The sequence below is a fragment of the Protopterus annectens genome, chromosome 9.part0, assembly GCF_019279795.1.
Source record: "Protopterus annectens isolate FY-2018-M chromosome 9.part0, PAN1.0, whole genome shotgun sequence".
NCBI lineage: Eukaryota > Metazoa > Chordata > Ceratodontiformes > Protopteridae > Protopterus > Protopterus annectens.
This window is the reverse complement of record NC_056743.1, coordinates 626,602,723-626,625,931: the sequence shown is the minus strand read 5'-3', so window position 1 is coordinate 626,625,931 and position 23,209 is coordinate 626,602,723. Positions and strand designations below refer to the sequence as shown.

The 23,209-nt window shown below is 43.8% G+C and overlaps 1 protein-coding gene across 2 annotated transcripts in view; it reads left to right on the top strand.

The window, feature by feature from the left end:
* PBX2 (PBX homeobox 2) overlaps positions 1 to 23,209 on the top strand; it is a 1,189,058-nt gene that overhangs the window by 892,352 nt on the left and 273,497 nt on the right. For both annotated transcript variants that reach the window (XM_044083193.1, XM_044083191.1), the window contains exon 7: positions 6,918 to 7,093. In XM_044083193.1, coding sequence (XP_043939128.1) covers positions 6,918 to 7,093 — 176 coding nt within the window. The remainder of the gene's footprint in view (positions 1 to 6,917; positions 7,094 to 23,209) is intronic.

Here is a 23,209-nt window from a genome sequence, read left to right as displayed (position 1 = left end):
CTGTCCATCCCCCTAATAAAGAGTCTAGGACGATGGATAGATACGGGAAGCAGATGTTTTCCTCAGCGACCTTCTCCATGCAGTCGCTGAACTATTTGTGCCACTTCACCCGTCTTCGGAGGGATCTCCTCAAGGAGCTAGGAGATACCCTGCAAGATCCATCAGCTGCGGGGGCTCAAGACAAGATAAACTCCCAGCTGGCGACTCTTAATTCTATTGTAAACTCCTCCACGCTGCTTATTTCGTATGCGGCTGATGGGGCGAGTAGAGCCGTAGGCACAGGCTTGGCTTTGAGAAGGCATGCCTGGATGCGGTTATGTAACTTCGCTGATCCCTTCAAGGCGTCTTTCACCAACACCCCTTTTGATGGTTCGGCTCTGTTTGGACCTCGGGTGAAAGATGCACTTACCAGGTGTGAGCAGGAAGGCAAGGCTCTCTCTGCCATGGGAGTCAGTTTTTCCACTCCCTCTAGACCATACCCTAAGGGTCAGAAGAGTGGGAAAATGTGGTTCTGGAAACCCCAGGGAGCCGTGCCTGACACGTGGTGAGTTTCCTTCCAGAGGCAGAGGAGGGAACAATAGACGCCGCCCACGGGGCAGAGGGGGTCCGCAGAATCAGGGTAGCAGGGAATCTTTCTCTGACAAGCCCTTCCAGCACCCCTGAGGGGCTGCCCACCTTCGGAGGCAGTCGGGGGAAGGTTGTCTCTGTACCCAGAAGCCTGGCGTCTCATCACTCAAGACAAATGGGTACAGTATCATATCCGGAGGTTACAAAGTCCCGTTTGTCCACACTCCCTTAAAATCAAACAGCCCCATCCCAGATGTTCCACCCAGTCTAAGGGAACAGGGAGTACAAGAAATTTCAAGACTGCTAAAAAAAAAACGGGCCAACCAGCAAGTCCCAGCAGACCAGCAAGGATCCGGAATTTACTCTGTTCTTTTTGGCACCAAAAAAGACAGGGGACTGGAGACCCATTTTGGATCTCAGCAGACTAAACAAGTCTGTTCGAAGAACGAAGTTCCGGATGGTCATGCTTCAGTCCATTCTACCCTTTTTGGGTCAGGACAATTGGATGTGCTCCATAGATCTTCAGGATACATACTACCACATCAAAATGGACAGGCGTTCCAGAAGGTTTCTCCGCTTCCAGCTGGGAGCCAGCCATTACCAGTTCAGAGCCCTGCCCTTTGGTCTCACCACAGCACCCAGGGTGTTCACCAAATGCATGACAGTGGTTACCGCTCACCTGAAACTGCAAGGATTCCAGGTGTTTCCATATCTAGACGACTGGCTCCTTACTGCTACCACCAGACATCAATTGCTGAAAGCCAGGGATTATACCATCCATACATGCTCCAACCTAGGTATCTCAAATTTCGAAAAGTCTGCTTTATCGCCTTGTCAGTCCTTAACCTTTATAGGCGCAAGATTAAATAAGAAAGATCTGTCCGCAAGACTTCCAGTAGAAAGAGTGGCAGACATTCGCCGACATGTACAAGTATTATTAGGATGCAGAAAGATTCAGGCCAGATTCGTCCTAAAACCTTAGGTCTCATGGCAGCAACGATCATATTAGTTCCCCTGGCTCGCTTTCACATGAGGATCCTCCAGTGGATGCTTTTCACCCAATGGTCTTTTCAACAACTTCCTTTGTCTCACAAGATAATAATCACAGTCATGCAAAGGCCACTTGGCTAGGTGGATGGTCTCTCCATCAGTACCCCAGGGCAGACCCATTTGTCCTTCCTTCTCCAGTTGCCACGGTGACCACGGATGCCTCCCTGATCGGGTGTGGGGGGGGGGCATTTTCAGGGCAAGACTGTCCAGGGCACCTGGCAACCCCACGAGTACCACTTGCACATAAATGTCTTGGAGATGAGTGCGGTGCTTTTAGCGTTGCAAGCTCTTCAGAACTCTCTACACACTGGGACCATTGCAATTCAGACAGACAATATGTCTGTAGTGTGGTACATCAACAAGCAGGGCGGAACCAAGTCTTATCCCTTATGTCAAGAAGCACTCGGACTATGGCAGTGGGCGATCTCCTCTCAATGGTTTCTGACGGCATTGCACATCCCTGGGAAGTCCAACATCATAGCGGACAGGCTAAGCAGAGCTATTCTCATGCCTCACGAGTGGTCTCTCAACAGGACAGTAGCGGACAGAATCTTCCGCAAATGGGGTCAGCCTTGCTGCGACCTTTTCGCAACTCCTCTCAACAGCAAGTGCGACAGTTTCTTCCCTCTTCCCGGACACTCCCCCAGAGACGCTCTAGTTCACGATTGGCCCCAGGGACTTCTGTATGCAATCCCACCCTTTCCACTAATCCCCAAACTGATTCAGAAAGCTACCGTGCTGGGTTGCAGAATGTTCCTCATTGTTCCCTACTGGCCTCGACAAATCTGGTTCCCATTCCTGCATCGTCACCTTCTAGAACAGCCATGGAATCTGGACCCAGTTCCGGACTTCCTGATCCATCAGTCTGGCAGGCTGCATCAGTCTCTTCAGTCTCTCAACCTCACTGCTTGGTTGCTCCACTTCCAACCCTAGCCAGGCTTCCCAGTATTTCCAATTCAGTGCGTGAGATAATCCTCTCCTCGCACAAACCTACAACCAGGAAGACTTATGCTAGTAAGTGGAAACGTTTCTCTTTCTGGGCAGAGGCTAGAAATATTGACCCCTTTACGGCCCCTGTCCATAACGTTCTGGACTTCTTAGCAGAACTTTTTCAAGTGGGCGCCTCGTCGGCCACCATTGGAGTTCAGTTGGCGGCAATCTCCAATTTCTATACTGGCCTGTCAGACGAGCATCATGTCCCATAAGCTTTGCAAAGCCTTTCTGAAAGGAACAATTTTGCTTAGGCCTCCAGTCGGGGATCCCCCCCCCCCTCCCTGGGACTTGAATTTGATCCTAGCTTCCTTGATACTTCCCCCCTTTGAACTGGCATCTTCCTGTTCTTTGAAATTGCTTACTTGGAAAACACTCTTTTTGGTGGCCATTACTTCAGCGAGGAGAGTTTCTGAACTTCAAGCCCTTTGTGTTCGTCCTCCTTATCTAGTTTTCTATAAGGATAGATTTTCACTCAGGACTAATCCTTCGTTCCTTCCTAAGGTCCCCTCTGAGAACAATTTGAATCAATCCATCGATCTACCAGTCTTTTTTTCCAAATTATTCCAACAAATCTAAACACAAATTACACCAGTTGGATGTTCATAGGCAATTACGTTTCTGTTTGCATAGGACTGAGCAAATAAGGAAATCAGACCAACTCTTCCTGTCCTATGCAGAGGGTAAGCAGAGTCGACCAGTGTCCAAAGTAACTTTATCCAGGTGGTTGTCCTCTATTATTACCCTTATTTATCAGTTGAGGCATAAAGAACTCCCTGCAAAACCTAAAGGCCACTCTACTAGGGCTTTAGCTATGTCGGTAGCCTTTCAAGCAAGATTACCAATGGAAGCCATTTGTGCGGCGGCCACATGGGCCACCCCTCATACCTTCATTTCACATTATAAATTGGATCTGGCCTCTAGGAGCAGAGTTGATTTTGGTTCCACTGTGCTCAAGAGTCTGTTCCGATGAGCCACCCCAGGACTAAGGTGCTAGGGACGCTGTCCCAACCAGCAAGAATGAAGGCGAGAGAGACAACTTAACATTAAGAAGTTATGTACCTACCATAACGTTCCATGTTAGTTGTCTTCTTCTCGCCTTCTTTCTTGTGTCCCACCCTCCATCCCCCTAGCCTAGATGGACCGAGAAGAGCTCTCCTACCAGTCTTATCACTGGCTGAGTCTTTACCGTTTTTGTGTCCTCTACACCTTTCTTCAGCCCTGTAGCTGAAGTCTTGTTATTGGGACAGTTTGTCCTACAAATTGTATTATGGTGTTTGGTCTTCCAAACGAGATCTGGGGGTCTAGCGCCAGGCATTGTGGGATATAGGGAGGCCTTGAGCCAGTAAGTAGCTCTCGAGCTTTAGAAAATGGCCGAGTCGGAGCAGAGGGTCGGCTCTGAAGCAACCAGCAAGAAAGAAGGCGAGAAGAAGACAACTAACATGGAACGTTATGGTAGGTACATAACTTCTTAGTATACGCTTTCCCACCACTACCTCTCCTGCCAAAGGTATTCATAAAAGCCCGGCAAGAAGAGCCAAAGATAATCCTGATTGCACCAGACTGGCCACACCAGCACTGGTACCCAAACTTAAGGAGCTTAGCACAAGAACCACCCTGGATTTTGCCTCAAATCCCATATCTGCTGACTCAGCACAACAATCAAATACTACACAGCCAGCTAAAGACCTTAAACCTAGCTGCATGGAAGATTCCTTAGTCAAGCAAGCAATGCCTCTCTCCAAAGCTGTGATGGATGTCATTCTGGTGGCCAGAAGGCCTAGTACCAGGAAAGCCTATTCGGACAAATGGAAGAGATTCTATGCCTGGAACCAAGCTCACAGCCTTGACCCTCTTGTCCCAAACATTCCTCAGATACTACAGTACTTCACTGAGATGCTGGACAAAGGCCTCTCCTTCTCATCCATCAAGATCCACGCCTCTGCCATCTCTGCTCATTACAACACGGATCCACCAATTTTCTCTAATCCTCTGTTAAAACAGTACCTCAGAGGGGATAAAAACATAAGACCACCCCGTAGAGCTCCTACTCCAACTTGGGACCTCAACTTTGTTCTGGAAAAACTAACTTTACCTCCTTTTGAGCCAGCTAACACAGCATAATTAAAGTATATCTCTTGGAAAACTGCTCTGCTCCTGGCAATAACATCAGCACGAAGAGTTTCAGAATTACAGGCACTAATGGCAGTGGAACCTTTCCTCATTTCCCACCAGGACAGGGTGTCTTTAAGAACTAACCCTACGTTTATGCCAAAGGTGGTATCCAGTGTGGCTCTAAATCAAGCTATTCACCTGCCAACTTTTTATCCTAAACCACAGAATAAAGGGGAGAGACTACTGCACTCTTTGAACATTCACAGGCAGTTACACTTCTACTTGGACAAAACCAAAGCTTTTAGAAAATCTGAGCAATTATTGGTTGCATATGCTGCAGGAGCACAGGGAAAAGCCATTTCAAAACAGACTATTTCAAAATGGATAGGACATTGTATACGTTTCTGCTACACATATCATGGAAAACCTGTACCTAGCAGCATTAGATCTCACTCCACCAGGGCAACAGCCACTTCAACTGCCTACCTCAGGGGAGTACCTACCAAGGATATTTTGGAAGCAGCAACTTAGAGTTCTGTACATACCTTCACCAAGCATTACCATCTGCCACTATACTCTAAATCCAGAGCTGGCTTCACCACTGCAGTGCTGCAGGGCCTTATAGCCACCCCTAATGCCTTATAGAACCAGCCACCCTACCTCAGCTTTGTGATTCTACCCAAGTGTAATGACTGCAGCAGTGTAACACGAACATAGTACAGTTTTGTACCTACCATAAATGTAGATGTTCGAGTGTATACACTGCTGCAGTCAAGGTTACCCTCCCTCCTTCCCCTCTTTCTGGCTGCGACGTTCCTATGTCTTCTACCCTTACTACCTATGGGGAGTGTTTGCTGGTAGCTGTAAGTTGTTTTTTGCTTTTCTTTTGTATGTTTTATTAGCAATTGGAATTGCCTACCTATTTAGAGGCACCTGACATCTGGGGCAAGAAAAACTGAAGAAAATGGTGTTGGCTGCATCTTGTATACCCCTGTCGCACTGACGTCAGGGAGGAGGCGACAGCAACCGACGCCGGACCAAGACTTTGGAACTCAGGCTGACTGGGGAACCGCCTGACAGCAGGATAAACCCAAGTGTAATGACTGCAGCAGTGTATACACTCGAACATCTACATTTGTGGTAGGTACAAAACTGTACTTTTTATACCCCTGACAACCTGACGTCATGGAAGAGGAGACAGCAACCGAAGCAGGACCCAAGACTTTGTTATTCAAGCCAACTGAGGGCAACCTGCCAGCAGATTACCCAAATGTAATGACTGCAACAGTGAGTACACTCGAACATCTACATTTATGGTAAGTGTACTTGTGTACACTTACCATAAATGTAGATGTTAGTGTATTCACTGTTACAGTCCTGGTTACCCACCCTCCAGCCCCGTTTTTCTCTTACTATAACTCTACTTTCTTTTACTATGCTTAAGTCTTTTTGGTGTATTTGCTTTTGTTTGGCGGTATATTTTTTGTATTTTATATATATATATATATATATATATATATATATATATATATATATATATATATTCTGCTCCCCATTTGGGGGGCACCTGACATCTGGGGCAAGAGAAACTGATGTAATGGCGTCGGCTGCATGTTTTATACCCCTGACATCATGGAAGAAGGGATAGCAACCAACGCAGGACCCAAGACTTTGTTAATCTGGCCGACTGAGGGCAACCTGCCAGCAGATTACCCCAAATGTAATGACTGCAACAGTGAATACACTCAAACATCTACATTTATGGTAAGTGTACACAACTGTACTTTCCCAAGACTCTGCCAGCAATTTCTTTCCTTTGTATTTTGGGGTTGTATGGCTTATACTATTGTATACTTCTGTTTCATTGAAAAATGTAACTCTGAACCAGCATATATGTTCTAGAATCCTTTGAGGGTGGTGATAATATTGAGAGAGGCTTCATTTGCCAAAAGTTTTCCCATTCTTGATTGTAGATCATGTACTTTAGTAGGGCTGTTGCTCTGTTACCGAGTAGTTTTGAGTTGTCTTTTTTTCTTTGAATTTATCCTGACATGCGGGCTGAGCTGTGGAATGTGGTTGATCGCTTTCTATCACTCCTGATATTGTAGAGAACAGTACTAGAGTTTTACCATGACTAGTGACGGACTGTTTTCTTCTTAATATTTTTTCTTAATATTTGTCCACATTTCTTTTAGGTTCTGGTGGCTCATTTAATCTCTCTGGTTCAGGAGACATGTTCATTGGCATGCAGGGTTTAAACGGTGATGCATATCCAGGGTCTCAGGTTGAATCACTTCGTCACTCCATGGGCCAGGGGGCTTACAGTGATGGACTGGGTGGCAATCAGCTCTACAGTCCTCGAGAAATCAGGGTAAGCAGTGTTTTTTTTTTCTCTTTTTAAAAAAAGACAGAAAAAACAGTCTGTGTGAATGTATGTTTGGTGTGAGTTATTGCATGCTGTACGTTTTGTCTGTCTGTGATGTTTGTATAGCCATGTTTCAGAGGTTGAGTTTCTCAAAGAAATTTGTGGCAAGTTACAGTTAGTATGGATGTTGAAGGTTCTCTCAAAATGTATGTTTGAGCTAACACATCAAATGCTTTATAGAATGAAGAAATGGCCCAATGTCCAGACTGGATGGTTCTTAAGTTTTTTAAGTAAGATGATTCCATTGCAGAGGTTTTGCCTGGACTAGAGTACTGGTTACTTGTCTTCTAGTATGGGAATGCAGTGTGTAATGAGCCTGATGTTCATCGTGTTACACTGCTGCAGTCATGACACTTGGGTTATCCTGCCGTCAGGCGGTTCCCCAGTCGGCCTGAGTTCCAAAGTCTTGATCCGGCGTCGGTTGCTGTCTCCTCCTCCCTGACGTCAGTGCGACAGGGCTATATAAGATGCAGCTGACAACATTTTCTTCAGTCTTTCTTGCCGTGCGGTGCCTGAAGCAAAATTAGTTCGCAAGTGCCGGTCGGCCGTCTCCTGAGATTTTCATTCCGAATCCAGAGCCGAAGTCTTCTACAAAGCTAAGTACCCCATTGGGGAAACTTTTTCTTGCCTCTGACTCCCATGTGGAGATGGTTGGGCCTGCGGACGCACAAGTTCTTCAGCCTACCGAGACTAACCCAGCTAAGTGTAAGCCTTCTTTAAAGTCAAATAAATACAGCATTTTCCAGGACAGGCCTCCATGCCTAAGAAACAAATGCTCAAAATGGCCGAAGACCTAATCACTCTGATCAGGGGGTCCCATCCCCCTCCTGATAAAAGGCCTAGACAGGATGCAGACTATGACTCATCCGACCAGGTGTCCATCTCTTCTGATGCATCCTCAGACCTAGGATACTCTTTACCCCTTATGAGGATTCTGATGCTGAGGAATCAATTCCATCAGCCTCACCGCCTGTGGACTACTCTTTTGCGGAAACCCTACATACCATGAGGGAGCATTTCCATTGGGAAGGCCAGGATTATTCAGAATCCAAGAAAAGGCTCAGAGACTTCCCTTTATTACCTCAACACAGACCCCTTGCTCTATTCCACCAGTGTTGGATATTGTGGATGATGTGTATACTGAATCCAGCTTAAATCCTGATTCCTTACCTCCAGCCCCTGTTGAACCTGACAGATACTACAGAGTCTCTGACTCACATAAATTTCTGTATAAAAGCCCTGTATCTGACCCTGAAATTATTTCTCAGGGACCCAAAGGAGTTAAGGCCTCATCAGCCAAGAATCCAGTTCCCTCTGACAGAGATTCCAGAGCATTAGACAGATGGGGAAAGAAAGTATATACGTCTGCAACTTTAGCAATGAGAGCCTTAAATTGCCAGTTTCACATGTTAAAATATCAGCAATGTTTACTGTCTCAGTTAAAACAAAAAATGCTTCCAGAATCAGATCCTCCTAATTTTAAAGAAATGTAGGATTTATTACATGCAGCTGAACAAGTGGGAAAGCATACTTTGCAATGTGGTTTTGATTCTCTAGAGGCCTCCTGCAGAGCAGCAGTTACAGGCTCTGTCATTAGAAGACATGCTTGGTTAAAAGAACATATGTTACCAGATCATGTTAAAGCAAAATTATTGGATGCACCTTTGCAGCAGGATGTGTTATTTGGAGTTAAGGCAGAAGAGGTATTAAAGAAAATGGAGGATAAGGCAAAATCTATGCAAACGATGAAGGATTTCTTACAGGTTCAGCCTCCTAGATTTAGCAGAAACTGGCCAACTAAGAATTGGTCCTTTCCAATTACAGACAGACCTCAAAGGGGAAGATACAGACGTCCAAGAGGTAGAGGTCAAACACAAGGTCCTTACAGGCTTCGACAATGGGTTGCATCAGGCCAGAAAGAAGGGGAAGACCGGCCCCAACCATATAAAAAAACAGCTCCAATGACTTCCCACTACAGCTGCGAAACAAATCCTTCTTGGCAGCCCCCTTGGGAGGAAAACTGGCACTCTTCTACCACAATTGGCAAATGATCACCAAAGACAAATGGGTTCTCAACATTGTATTTCAAGGTTACAGGTTCCACTTTCACACTCTGCCAAGGTTAAAAGGAATGCCAAACCTGCCACCAAATCAATGGGCAGAGGCTCAAAAACAAATTACAGCACTCATGGATACGAGAGCTATTCAAAAGGTACCATCACAGGAGCAAGGACAAGGATTTTACTCGAGACTCTTTCTGGTACCCAGAAAGGACAAAGCCTGGAGGCCCATTCTGGATCTTTCATCTCTAAACTTACCTGGATGTTCCGAAATTCAAAATGTTGACATTATAACATCTTTTTACCATGCTGGGCAAGAAAGCTTGGCTCATGACTTTGGACCTCAAAGAGGCATACTTGCATGTCCCTATCAGACAAAACTGCAGAAGATACCTCAGATTCATAGAGGGTTCAGTGCACTACCAATTCTCTGCACTGCCCTTTGGCTTATCTACTGTGCCCAGGGTCTTCACAAAGTGCCAGGCACCAGTAATTGCATTTTGCAGACAGAAAGGAATTCAAATTTATCTGTACCTGGACGACTGCCTGATTCAAGCAGAGAGCAAGGACATTCTTCTAAAGCATCTGGCGTTGGTAAAAAAGTTAAGTTGCCTGGGGTACACAGTAAACGAAAAGAAATCAAAACTAGTGCCCTCACAAGAGATTATATTCCTGGGTGCCAGCTTGAACACAACGGCCCAGATGGCTTATCTCACGCCAGGCAAACAAGAACAACTGACTCAATTGATGGCAATGAAGACCCAACTCCTTGCAAGAAAAATTCTGCAGGCCTTGGGTTACATGGCATCTTGCATACTACTAATTCCATATGCCAGACTGCATATGAGGAAACTACAATGGTACCTAAAGAATGTATGGTCTCAACACTGTCAAAGTTTGGAAACAGTTATACCACTAATCCCTTGCCTTCAGCAGGAGTTTCAATGGTGGGCTCAAGCTTGTCACCTCAACAAGGGACAGCCTTTTACACAACCCACAGCCAGGCAAACACTGACAACAGATGCATCGGATTACGCCTGGGGAGCACACATGGCAGGCAAATGTATTCAGGTCACGTGGCCTGCAGAACAAAGGCATCTTCACATCAATCAAAAAGAGATGCAAGCTGTACAAAATGCCCTTACAGCTTTCAAGGACCTGCTGCATCAAGGACTACTACTACTAAAGACAGACAACACCACAGTTATGTGGTACATAAACAAGCAAGGGGGGGCACTCACTCCTACCCCCTATGCAGACAAACTAAGACCTTGTGGAACACAGCTATAAACCTTCAAGTTCATCTGAAAGCACAATTCCTGCCAGGAGACAAAAACACACTGGCAGGCGACTTAAGCAGAAACATCATGGATCCCCACGAATGGGAGTTGAATCCACAAATATTCAGAATGATAACACAGAAATGGTGGAGCCCAGACATAGATCTGCTTGCATCCCCAATAAACTGCCAGCTACAAAAATTCTGCACAAGGAGTTACCATCCACAAGCATGGAAAGTGGGATGCCCTCTCATTCAGCTGGAAGAACCTACAAGTATACGCTTTCCCACCACTACCTCTCCTGCCAATGGTACTCATAAAAGCCAGGCAGGAAGAGCCAAAGATGATCCTGATTGCACCAGATTGGCCACGCCAGCACTGGTACCCAATCTTAAGGAGTTTAGCACAAGAACCACCCTGGATTTTGCCTCAAATCCCACATCTGCTGACTCAGCACAACAGACAAATACTACACAGCCAGCTAAATACCTTAAACCTAGCTGCATGGAAGATTCCTAAGTCAAGCAAGTAATGCCTCTCTCCAAAGCTGTTATGGATGTCCTTCTGGAGGCCAGAAGACCTAGTACCAGGAAAGCCTATTCGGATAAATGGAAGAGATTCTGTGCCTGGAACCAAGCTCACAGCCGTGATCCTCTTGTCCCAAACATTCCTCAGATACTATAATACTTAACTGAGATGCTGGACAAAGGACTCTCCTTCTCATCCATCAAGATCCACGCCTTTGCCATCTCTGCTCATTACAACACGGATCCACCAATATTCTCAAATCCTCTGTTGAAACAGTACCTCATTGGGGCTAAAAACATAAGACCGCCCCGTAGAGCACCTACTCCAACTTGGGACCTAAACTTTGTTTTGGAGAAGCTAACTTTACCTCCATTTGAGCCAGCCAACACAGCATAATTAAAATATATCTCTTGGAAAACTGCTCTGCTCCTGGCAATAACATCAGCATGAAGAGTTTCAGAATTACAGGCACTAATGGCAGTGGAACCTTTCCTCATTTTCCACCAGGACAGGGTGTCTTTAAGAACTAACCCTACTTTTATGCCAAAGGTGGTATCCAGTGTAGCTCTAAACCAAACTATTCACCTGCCAACTTTTTATCCTAAACCACAGAATAAAGGGGGGAAAGACTACTGCACTCTTTGGACATTCACAGGCAGTTACGCTTCTAATTGGACAAAACCAAATCTTTCAGAAAATCTGAGCAATTATTGGTAGCATATGCTGCAGGAGCACAGGAAAAAGCCATTTCAAAACAGACTATTTCAAAATGAATAGGACATGCATATGTTTCTGCTACACATACCTTTCTGCTACACATACCATGGAAAACCTGTTCCTAGCAGCATTAGATCTCACTCCACCAGGGCAACAGCCACTTCAACTGCCTACCTCAGGGGAGTACCTACCAAGGATATTTTGGAAGCAGCAACTTGGTGTTCTGTACATACCTTCACCAAGCATTACCATCTGCCTCTATACTCTAAATCCAGAGCTGGCTTCGCCACTTCAGTGCTGCCGGGCCTTATAGCCACCCCTAATGCCTTATATAACCAGCCACCCTTCCTCAGCATTGGGATTCTTCCCAAGTGTAATGACTGCAGAAGTGTAACACAATGAACATAGTACAGTTTTGTACCTACCATAAATGTAGATGTTTGAGTGTATACACTGCTGCAGTCCAGGTTACCCTCCCTCCTTCCCCTCTTACTGGCTGGTATGTACCTATGTCTTCTACCCTTACTACCTATGGGGAGTATTTGCTAGTAGCTGTAAGTTTTTTGCTTTTCTTATGTATGTTTTATTAGCAATTGTAATTGCTTACCTATTTAGGGGCACCTGAATTCTGGGGCAAGAAAAACTGAAGAAAATGGCGTTGGCTGCATCTTGTATACCCGTCGCACTGACGTCAGGGAGGAGGCGACAGCAACCAACGCCGGACCAAGACTTTGGAACTCAGGCCGACTGGGGAACCATCTGACGGCAGGATAACCCAAGTGTAATGACTGCAGCAGTGTATACACCCAAACATCTACATTTGTGGTAGGTACAAAACTGTACTGTAACACTACTGAAGACCTGATAACACACCTTTTTTTTTGGGGGGGGGGGGGTAGAATGGACCATTTTCAACTCATGAGTGACCAGTGTTTGAGACCAGAGTTTAAGGGAGGAAAGGCTAGTGCAGAAGGCAGCACATGTAAGTCAGTCAGATCTGTATAGGCTTAAAAATATGAATATATATTGTATGCAGTGTATGGCAAGTACACAGCGTACCTAGATGAGTAAAGTTAAACAAGGAAACTCTTCAGCTGTAGATGATGAACCTCCCATCATACAAAGGTATAGTGTGTGTGTGTGTGTGTGTGTGTGTGTGTGTGTGTGTGTGTGTGTGTGTGTGTGTGTGTGTGTGTGTGTATAGATATATAGAGAGGTATAGATATAGATGTCTATATGGATCCCTGTCATATGATAGAAACCTCATTTAACTGAGACCAAAAGACTCCACTTTCTGACTGAATACCATAATACTGAAACCCATAATAAAATTTCAACATACTAAATTTTAAACTGGACCATATAAAACCAGACTAGGTGGGAGGCTAAGCCCCCCCCCACACACACACACGTAACTATATATATACTAACTCCAGGATTGCACACTACAGTGGGGAAAAGGGCATAGTAGTGGCAGCATGTAGACTACTGTAAGGTAAGTGACAGGTATATGCTCTTTTCCCCACTGTAGTGTGATGCTGGAGTTGGTATATAAAGCTAGGGGGGTGTAGGGGGTGCAGCCCCCCACATTGGGGGGTGTAGGGGAGTAGCTCCGTACCTAGTCTGCTTTAACATGGTCCAGTTTAAAATTTAGTATGTTGAAATTTTATTATGGGTTTCAGTTCGTGACTTTTCAGTCTTTTGAAATTTCAGTCTTTTGGTCTCAGTCAAATGCGATTCAGTCAAATGAGGTTTCTATCGTATGGTAGGGGTCCATAGATATATATATATATATATATATATATATATATATATATATATATATATATATATATGTATAGGTAGCAATAGAGAGATAGAGATACATTTATAGATAGATATAGATCTATATATAGATTTAGATATATATATCTATATATAGATATGTGTATAGATATATCTGTGTATATATAGAGCTATATATAGATATATCTATATGTATATAGATACATCGATATATATGTGTGTGTGTGTATGTATATGTATGTATATATATATATATATATATATATATATATGTATGTATATATATATATATATCTATATCTATAGATGGGTATCTCTATATAGAGGTAGATCTATATGGATCTATGTGTGTGTGTGTGGATCTACTTCAGAAGGTCGACATTTCAAAACTTCAAATGGCCAAGACTGTAGGATCGAAGTTTTGAAACTTCGAAAATCTAATTAAAAAAAAACATTTTTTTTTACTTTTTTTTGCAGGGGGGCCAGCCCCCTTCACCCCCTGCTAATTAAATATACCAGCTCTGAGATCAGAGTGAGGAAAATGGCTAATATCCCGTTGTGCGTTGTATGGCGATCTCCATGCAAAACTTCGATCTTATGATCTTGGCCTTTTGAAGTTCAAAGTTTTAAAACTTTGGGCTTCTGAAGGGGATCTGTGTGTGTGTGCATGTGTATATATATATATATATATATATATATATATATATATATATATATATAAATATATAAAATGTACACATACACTGTGATTTGCATAGGGCACAACTGTGTCTGCATGGGGGGGTAGGAGGTTTAGAGAGCCTTGCCTTCCGCAGGAAGCTATTGTTTCACATACTGTAGTAATGCCGTTTTTCTGAAAAAAGAAAAAATATATACTTCCCTAGAATTCTGGCCAGGCTAGTGAAGTTGAAACATCCTAGAGAAGTCCCAGGTGTATTACACAGGAATGTCCGTTAGTCCATGATTTACTAAAGCTGTTGGCCCTGACCCTACTCCGTTATTGTAGTATTGCATCAGATTTGTTTTTTTTATGCAGAATTCCATGTTGTAGTTGCTGGAAAAATGTACTATTGGGTTACATTAACTCATTCATTTGCAAAGGCTTTAAGAAGCAGCATTAATTTTCTTGCTGTGCACAGAATTGTTTACAGTAGCGCACACAACTGTTACATTTTCTTAATCTTTGTAAGTGTTGCAGATGATGTTTAGCTGCTAATACAGTGATTAGTTTTGAAATAATGTTCATTCTTTGGTAAAACACTCACTTTATTCTGAGATCTTGTACAAGAATTTGTAACTGAACTATCCTTAAGCAATAAGTTATTTCCAGTAGTCCTCTTAAAGTAATTTAATATTTCCCCCCATATCCACCATGTTAAGTGACAATGGAGCAGATTCAGTGCATTTTTGATTGTCAGTAGTGAAGTCAGTACAGTTTTTTGAAATTCTACATAGCTTGTTTTTGCCAAATTTTACTTTGTTGTAATATGTCCTTGTTCTGCTATAGGTTCTGTGTCCAATATTAGACACAGATGGTTTCTAGTGGGATGTACAGCACTGTTAAGGAGTAAAAACTGCAGAGAAGCAAGTATATGAAAGGCTGCTCCTGCTGAAGAAGGTGATTTCTTTTTTAGAGGAAGAGAGACTTCTGAATGCACCTGGTCTGTTCAGTGTCAGGAAACAATAGGAATTTTCTTTGTTTTCTGTTTTCAGAAGAAATACCAGTTGTGGTACCGACTTAACTTGTATTGTGGGATTCATGTAAATCTTTTCTTCTTCTTTGAAAGGTATATTCTGCAAAGATGTTCTCCTGTTTATTTCATTGTAGCAACAGCTGTCTGAACGGTTTGCATTATTTATAGTTTGAACTCTTAACCTTGAAGTAGCTATGCAGTATCCATTTACAGAAGGGGAGGTGTTGGTGTGAGATTAGAAGATTAGGAATGTATGATGACTGGCTCTGACAGAACAAGAGTCCAGATGTTTTCTTGCCTTTTCAGGAATCTTTTGTACCAAACATGTATAGGTTGTCAGACTTGTTTTAGATACCCTTTGTGTCTGTTTAAGCTTGCTAACACTGTACCAATTTGCAGCGAAAGATGTTGGGAGCATGTGATTGATGTAGTGTTTTATAAAGCACTATATTATACTGTTTACATTGTTGACCATTCTTGGTAGTAGCCCATTGATAAGTCATCTAAATCATAGAAGGGACCAAGTTGCCACATATGCATAACTTTTTCCTGTTAACCTCATTGGTGAAGGTCCACGAACAGTAGGCAGTTGGGCCTTCTGTATGGGGGTGGGGGTTGAAAGGCCTTTTATTCAGTCCCCACCCCCCCAAAGTGAATACTTTTCATACCCTCTTTAGCCTTCAACTTATCAAAACACACCCAATGGCGAAAGCAGAGTGAGACTTCCTACCAGAGTGCTAGGAAGATGTGTGCACCATGTTGTCCTCTGTATGTGATACTGCCTTTCAAATCATGTGTAGTTGGTGCCATTGCAAGAAAAAACAGTCTGCATATGTTTTCCTTGTGTACTAGTAGTCCTTTCAGTAGCCTGACTTTGGGAGTAGGACTTAGTAGCTGCAATAGTGTGATATAACTAGGCTACATATTTTAGGCTTTTGTACATGTTGAAGTACTAGAGTCCCTAGTGAACAAGGTATTTTTGACACTGCATTATACCCCTGAAAACAAATGGGCTTTTATTCTTAACTCATGTCCCAGTGAGGAGTACATTGGAGGAATAAATGTTGAAATGAATGGATGTAATTTACTTTTTTGCTCATACTTCACAAGTCAGTGCATTGCCACTTATTTTTGTGTCCTGTGTTGTGAACCCCCCCCCCCACCACCACCACCTGTTTGTTCTTATTGACCAATTCTGCAAGAGTGATATTGGTACAAGTTGCAGGACCCCACAAGTATTGTTTTATAATGAGCAAGGCTTACTTGAGCACTGATGTCTAATTACCTAATTTTATTTTTTGTAAGATAACCTAAGAGCATTGAGAAGGTTAAAGAAAACTTAATGTCATTCCCAACTTACAGCTGTTTGTGCATTTCTTAAAGTCTGCATATTTTGTTCAGCTACCTGTATTAACATCTGAAGAAAACATGAGTAGAACTGAATTACGTGTTAGTCAGTGCCCCATTATAGCACTTTCATACTTTAGTGAATTTGAAGTGTCAGTTTATCAGCAGTGTTTTTAGTAGACAGCAAGCTTGTAAGCAACTTTTTGTACGTACACTGTGAAATCAGTATCTACAGATCTTAACTCGAGGACGCATTTCATTAGTTAAACAAAACATACGCAAGTATTGTTTCCTTGGTCACCATCATTGTGCATTTTTCTTGTTGAAATGTTATCAGCTAGTCCAACAATAGGTACTAATGCTAATTAGTTTGACACATTCCCATTCAAAGCTATCATGTCTGTGGCATGTTTAGTTCTTACTGGTGGTAATAGTCAGTTGAATACACTTGAAACTAAGCAAAGTGTTAAGTTTTATTACAGTTGTCTTCAGTAAACATTTTTTCATTATTCTTTTTGTTAAACTGTTTACCAGTTATTGGTTAGAAATTACTTATCTGCTTCTTGCAGTACTGACTTTAGTGCAGTCATAAAAAAGTTAATTCTTATTTTAAGTCTTTCACAGGTACCATCAGTGATCAGATTAGTTCCTGTGTAGTCTTCATATTTGAACGTGTGTTTGAAGAAAAGTGCCACCTAAAACTGTCTACATACTCTGTGAGCTGAGCTTTACTTATGGCTTATGAATAACATATACAGCTCAGTGTTAACCACAAGAAGCAAGAGAATTAAACTTCTAGGAGTCTCCCTGTTGAAAGCAACGTTAATAGCATTGTCAGATAAGCAGGCAGAAGCTGAGGATATATCTGAAACAGAGGCGTAGAGCAGCATGAAGGAGAAGCAGGGGAAACGTCTGTCGGAAAACTTTAGGTATGCGCAAAAAAAAAAAAAATTCTTCATAAAGGGTAACAGGAGGAGGAGATGGATCAGCCATTTCTTGAAAACAGTAGAACAGACAGAATTTATAACTGAAAGCACCATCTCTGGGACTGAGAAGATGGGACTCCTATCTTATTTGGTGATAAGGCCAACCAGTTTATTTCCAGCCTTGAGAAGGAACAAAACTCCCACTAGGTTCTTCTCAAAAATAAATAATTATCTGTCCGTGTATGTATATAAGATTCAGTGGAAGGACATAGTTCACAGAAGAAAAAATGTCTTTGCAGCCAAATAAATGAATGTGAATTTGTGGTATCTTCAAGATGTCCTTCAAGGATGCATCTGCAGTCCTTACAAATGGGTTGCCCTGTCGTCAGGCAGCCCTTCGGTCGGCCGGATTCCAAAGTCTGGGTCTGGCCTCGGCTGGTGTCGCACTTCACCCGACGTCACAGCTGCAGTTCTTCGGGTATAAAGGCATCAGCCGACGCCATTTTCCTCAGTCTTTCTTGCCGCGTGGCGCCCGAAGCAGAAGCTGTTCGCAAGTGCCGGTCGGTCAGAACCAGAGATTACTACTACCGAATACTTCTACTACTACCGAAGACTTCTAAAAAGCTAAGTACCCCGTTGGGGACTCTTTCTTGCCTCAGCCGATGTCAGAAAAAGTGAATAACTGTTTAATTTGTGGGAAACAAATACCTCATAAAGATTTCCACTCTTACTGCTTACCTTGTTTAGGCCCAGACCACGACGTAGCAGCTTGTCTAGCCTGTGCTTCTTTTAACCGACGGACGCTTAGACGTCGGTCGGATTTTGCTGAGGAGTTTTTCGGCTCCGCTTTTGCTTACATTATGCCGTCGGATCATCCGACTACGCAAATATCTAAAAAGCGCAAGGAAAAGGACCGACACTCGCGGTCCGCGGTTTCGGCCGAAACCACTGTTAAGCCAACCGCGAGTGTCTCTGTTTCAGCTGAAACCGAGCTCGCGGTTCTTCCTTCAGCCGAAAGCTTACCTCCTACCGAGGCCTCATCCACCCTGGTTGAATCGGCTACTGAAATCCCACCTGCTCTTGCAGGTTCCCAGGATTTATCTGATACTATCCCCTTGGATATTTCGACCCCTGCACGTGGAGCTGCTAGGCCACCTGCAACCATGTCGATTAAGGCCTTTGCCAGGGCTAAAGCAGCTAAATCTACCAAAACTGTGCCTGCTAAGACCCCCTCTCACAGGCCTAGCTCTAGTTCACAAATGCTTAGTCTAGCAGAGGATCTCATTTCTTTGATCCGGGGATCCCAACCTCACCCAGACAGGGCCTCTCACCCACCTCCAGAGAAGAGGCCTAGAGCAGAGCCCCTGAGCCAGTTTCTACAGATGACTCCTCTGATGATTCAGATAATTCAAACCCTCCAGAGGGCCCTTTCTCCCCTTATGAAGACTCTGATGCTGAAGAGTCCATTCCTTCTGCCTCTCCGCCTGAGGAATTTTCCTTTGGGGAAACCTTGCATGCTATGAGGGAACAATTTCAGTGGCAGGGCCAGGATTTTTCAGACTCTGGAAAAGGCTTAGAACCTTTCTGCATTTACCACAGCATAGGCCTTTAGCCATCCCTCCAGTTCTTACTGTTGTGGATGATGCATTTAATGATGCTTGTACTGCTCCTGATTCACTTCCTCCGGCCCTGCTAAGCCCGATAGGTACTACAGGGTCCTGGACACACATTATCATTTGTATAAGGCTCCTTTTGCAGATCCCGAAACTATCTCCCAGGGACCTAAGGCGGTAGCAGCTACCTCTGCCAAAAAACCCCTCCCCTCTGAAAGGGAATCCAGGGCCTTAGAGAGATGGGGTAAAAAAGTTTACACTTCTGCTACTCTTTCAGCTAGGGCCTTGAACTGTCAATTCCACATGATCCAGTATCAAGAATTTATGTTAGACCAATTAACTAAACAGCTGTCCTCAGATGAACCATTAGACAAAAAAATCTGTTCAGGAAATGGTACATAACATTCAGCAGGTCAGTAATCATTCCTTAAAATGCGGCTATGATGCACTGGAGGCTTCCTTTAGATCAGCCATGACTGGCACAGTGATCAGAAGACATGCATGGTTAAAAGAGCAGGCCTTACCAGACCATGTCAAATCAAAGCTACTAGATGCTCCCATGGACAAGATCAATTTGTTTGGCTCTCCTGCACAACAGGTGCTGAAGAAGATGGAAGAGAAGGCAAAATCTGTCCAGACAGTCAAAGATTTCTTACAGGTCCAACCTCCAAGGTTTAGCAGGAATTGGCCCTCCAAAAATTGGTCCTTTCCAGACACCTCCAGAGCTCAGAGAGGCAGGAATAGGCGCTCAAGAGGCAGAGGTCAACCCAGAGGTGCCTACAGGGGACGTCAGTGGCAGGCTAACAACCAGCGAGGTACAGCCACAGATACAGCCACCACTACTACAGGACAATCACAGTGACTTGGCTCTGGCACCGCCTACCAGGGAACAACTAGAAGCACCCCTAGGCAGGAAACTAGCCTTATTTTCAGTAAACTGGCATTACATCACAGGAGACAAGTGGATTTTGCAGACAATAGACCAAGGTTACAGGTTTCACTTCCATACTCTACCAAAGAAGAGAGGAATGCCAAACCTTCCTCCAAATCAAAAGGCAGAAGTTCTAAAACAAATAACTCACTAAGGATGAGAGCTGTAGAAAAGGTACCTTTTATGGAGCAAGGACAAGGATTTTACTCCAGGCTCTTCCTGGTACCAAGAAAAGAAAACCAATGGAGACCTACTCTCGATCTGTCCGCTTTAAACACACTTACCTCATTGTCCCAAAATTCAAAATGCTGACCCTACAGCAACTTCTTCCCATGTTGGGCAAGGAGTCTTGGCTGGTAACTCTAGATCTCAAGGAGGCATACCTGCACGTCCCCATACGACCAAATTGCAGAAGATACCTCAGATTTCTTGCAGGATCAGAGCATTATCAATTCTCAGCATTGCCCTTTGGCTTATCTACTGCGCCCAGAGTGTTCACGAAATGCCTGGCATCAGTAATTGCTCATTGCAGGCTTCAGGGAATCCAAATCTACCCTTACCTGGACGACTGCCTGTTGCAAGCGGACAACAAAAACAAGCTAGCAGAAGACTTGAAAAGGATCATTTATCTACTGCAAGCCCTGGGATACACAGTCAATATAGAAAAGTCAAGGCTGGTACCATCCCAAAGGATAACCTTTTTGGGTGCAGAGCTGGACACATCAAAACAAATGGCATTCCTAACAGTAGAAAAACAGGAGCAACTACCTCTCTACTTCTTGGCATTAACAAAGAAGAACCAGATAACAGCAAGAAAAGTCCTGCAAGCCTTGGGTTTCATGGCATCCTGCATAATATTGGTTCCACATGCCAGACTGCATATGAGAAAGTTACAGTGGTACCTAAGGAATTTATGGTCTCAGCACAAGCACAGCCTAGAAACCCAAATTCCAATAATCCCATGCCTGAAGCAAGAATTCCAATGGTGGGCTCTTGCCTGTCAATCAAACAAAGGACTGCCCTTCCACAGCACTCAACCAAGCCAGACCATCACAACGGACACCTCAGACCTCGGTTGGGGGGCGCACATGCTGGACAAGTGCATACAAGGCTTATGGACTCAAGACCAGCTGCACCTACACATAAATCAAAAGGAAATGCTGGCAGTAAAACTGGCAATTCAGACATTCAGACCACTTCTTCGACAAGGTCAACTGTTGATAAGGACAGACAACACCACAGTTATGTGGTACATCAACAAACAGGGAGGCACACATTCTTACCCTCTATGCCGGATGGCAATGGACCTCTGGAATGTGGCCCTGAGCTTCAGCATTCAGTTACAAGCAATTTTTGTGCCAGGAAAAGAAAACATTCTGGCAGACATACTAAGCAGAACTACCACGGATGCCCACGAATGGATGCTGCATCCGGACATCTTCAAAACCATTACAAGAAAATGGGGACTACCAGAAATAGACTTATTTGCATCCCCACGCAATCACCAACTGAAGAAATTCTGCACAAGGACGTACCACCCACTTGCTTGGAAAGTGGACTCCTATCTTTCAGTTGGAAAAACCTGACCGCATATGCATTCCCACCACTTCCTTTGATGCACAAGGTGCTATTGAAGATCAAAGAGGACCGTCCAAGGATCATCCTGATAGCTCCAGACTGGCCAAGGCAACATTGGTACCCATTACTGAGGAGCATGTCTCGGGAACAAATATGGCCTCTACCCCTAGTTCCCTTACTGTTAACACAGAACAACTACAACACCCTGCATCCAAACCTGAAAACACTGCAGCTGACTGCCTGGAACATTGCATAACACCAAATAACCCAAATTTATCCCAAAGGGTTAAAGACATTATCTTGGAGGCTCGCAGACCCTCAACAAGAAAGAATTATTCAGCAAAATGGAAAAGATACCACATTTGGAGTACTGCAAAAGGAGAAAATGTGTCACTGGTAAACTTAACCAACATTCTGGAATACTTGGCAGAGCTCTTCCACAACGGCCTGTCCTATTCTTCCATTAAGATTCATGCATCAGCTATTTCAGCAGAATACAACTTGGATCCTCCAGTCTTCTCACATCCTCTGCTCAGGCAGTTTCTGAGAGGAATTAAAAATGTAAAACCACCTAGGAAGCCACCATTGCCAGCATGGGACTTGAACTTTGTGCTAGAAAAGTTGACACTCCCTCCTTTCGAACCAGCAGCAACAGCAGAATTACAATACTTATCATGGAAAACTGCCTTCCTGCTTGCAATCACTTCAGCAAGAAGGGTATCTGAGCTACAGGCATTAATGGCAGTACAGCCCTTCCTGATCTTCCATCAAGATAGTGTCCATGAGAACAAATCCTACTTTTATGCCAAAGGTGGTCTCCAGGGTATCTTTAAATCAAGCTATCCACCTACCTACATTCTTCCCCAACCCACAGAACAGGGAGAAAGACTTTGCATACCTTGGATGTACATAGACAATTACGCTACTACCTGGACAGGACCAAGAGCAATAGAAAAACTGACCAGCTACTGGTAGCATATGCAACAGGAATGGAAGGAAAAGAAATTTCAAAACAGACAATCTCTAAGTGGATAGGAAATTGCATTAGATTTTGTTACTCCTACCATGGGAAGAAAACTCCAGAAAACATCAGGCCTCACTCTACAAGGGCTACAGCCACTACCACAGCTATTTACGAGGAGTGGCTACCAAAGACATTTTAGAGGCTGCTACTTGGAGCTCCGTGCATACATTTGCCAAGCATTATAATTTACCTTTATACTCCAGATCCCGAGCAGGTTTTGCCACTGCTGTTTTGCAAGGGATCTTAACTACACCATAATCTTATTTCTCCTCCCCCAGTTTGGCTATGGTATTCTACCCATTTGTAAGGACTGCAGATGCATCCTTGAAGGACATAGTACAGTTTTGTACCTACCATAAATGTAGATGTCCGATAGGCATGCATCTGCAGTCAGGATTACCCACCCTCCTTCCCCTCTGTGGTACTCCTAGGGTATTTGCCCATCTTGTAGCTGGCTGGGGGAATCTATTATGGTGTATTTGTTTGTATATATGTACATACATGCTTATTTTTTGTTTGCTCTCTACTATTTGGAACCATTTGCATTATCCAAATTTAGCCTTCCTAGAGGGCACCTGG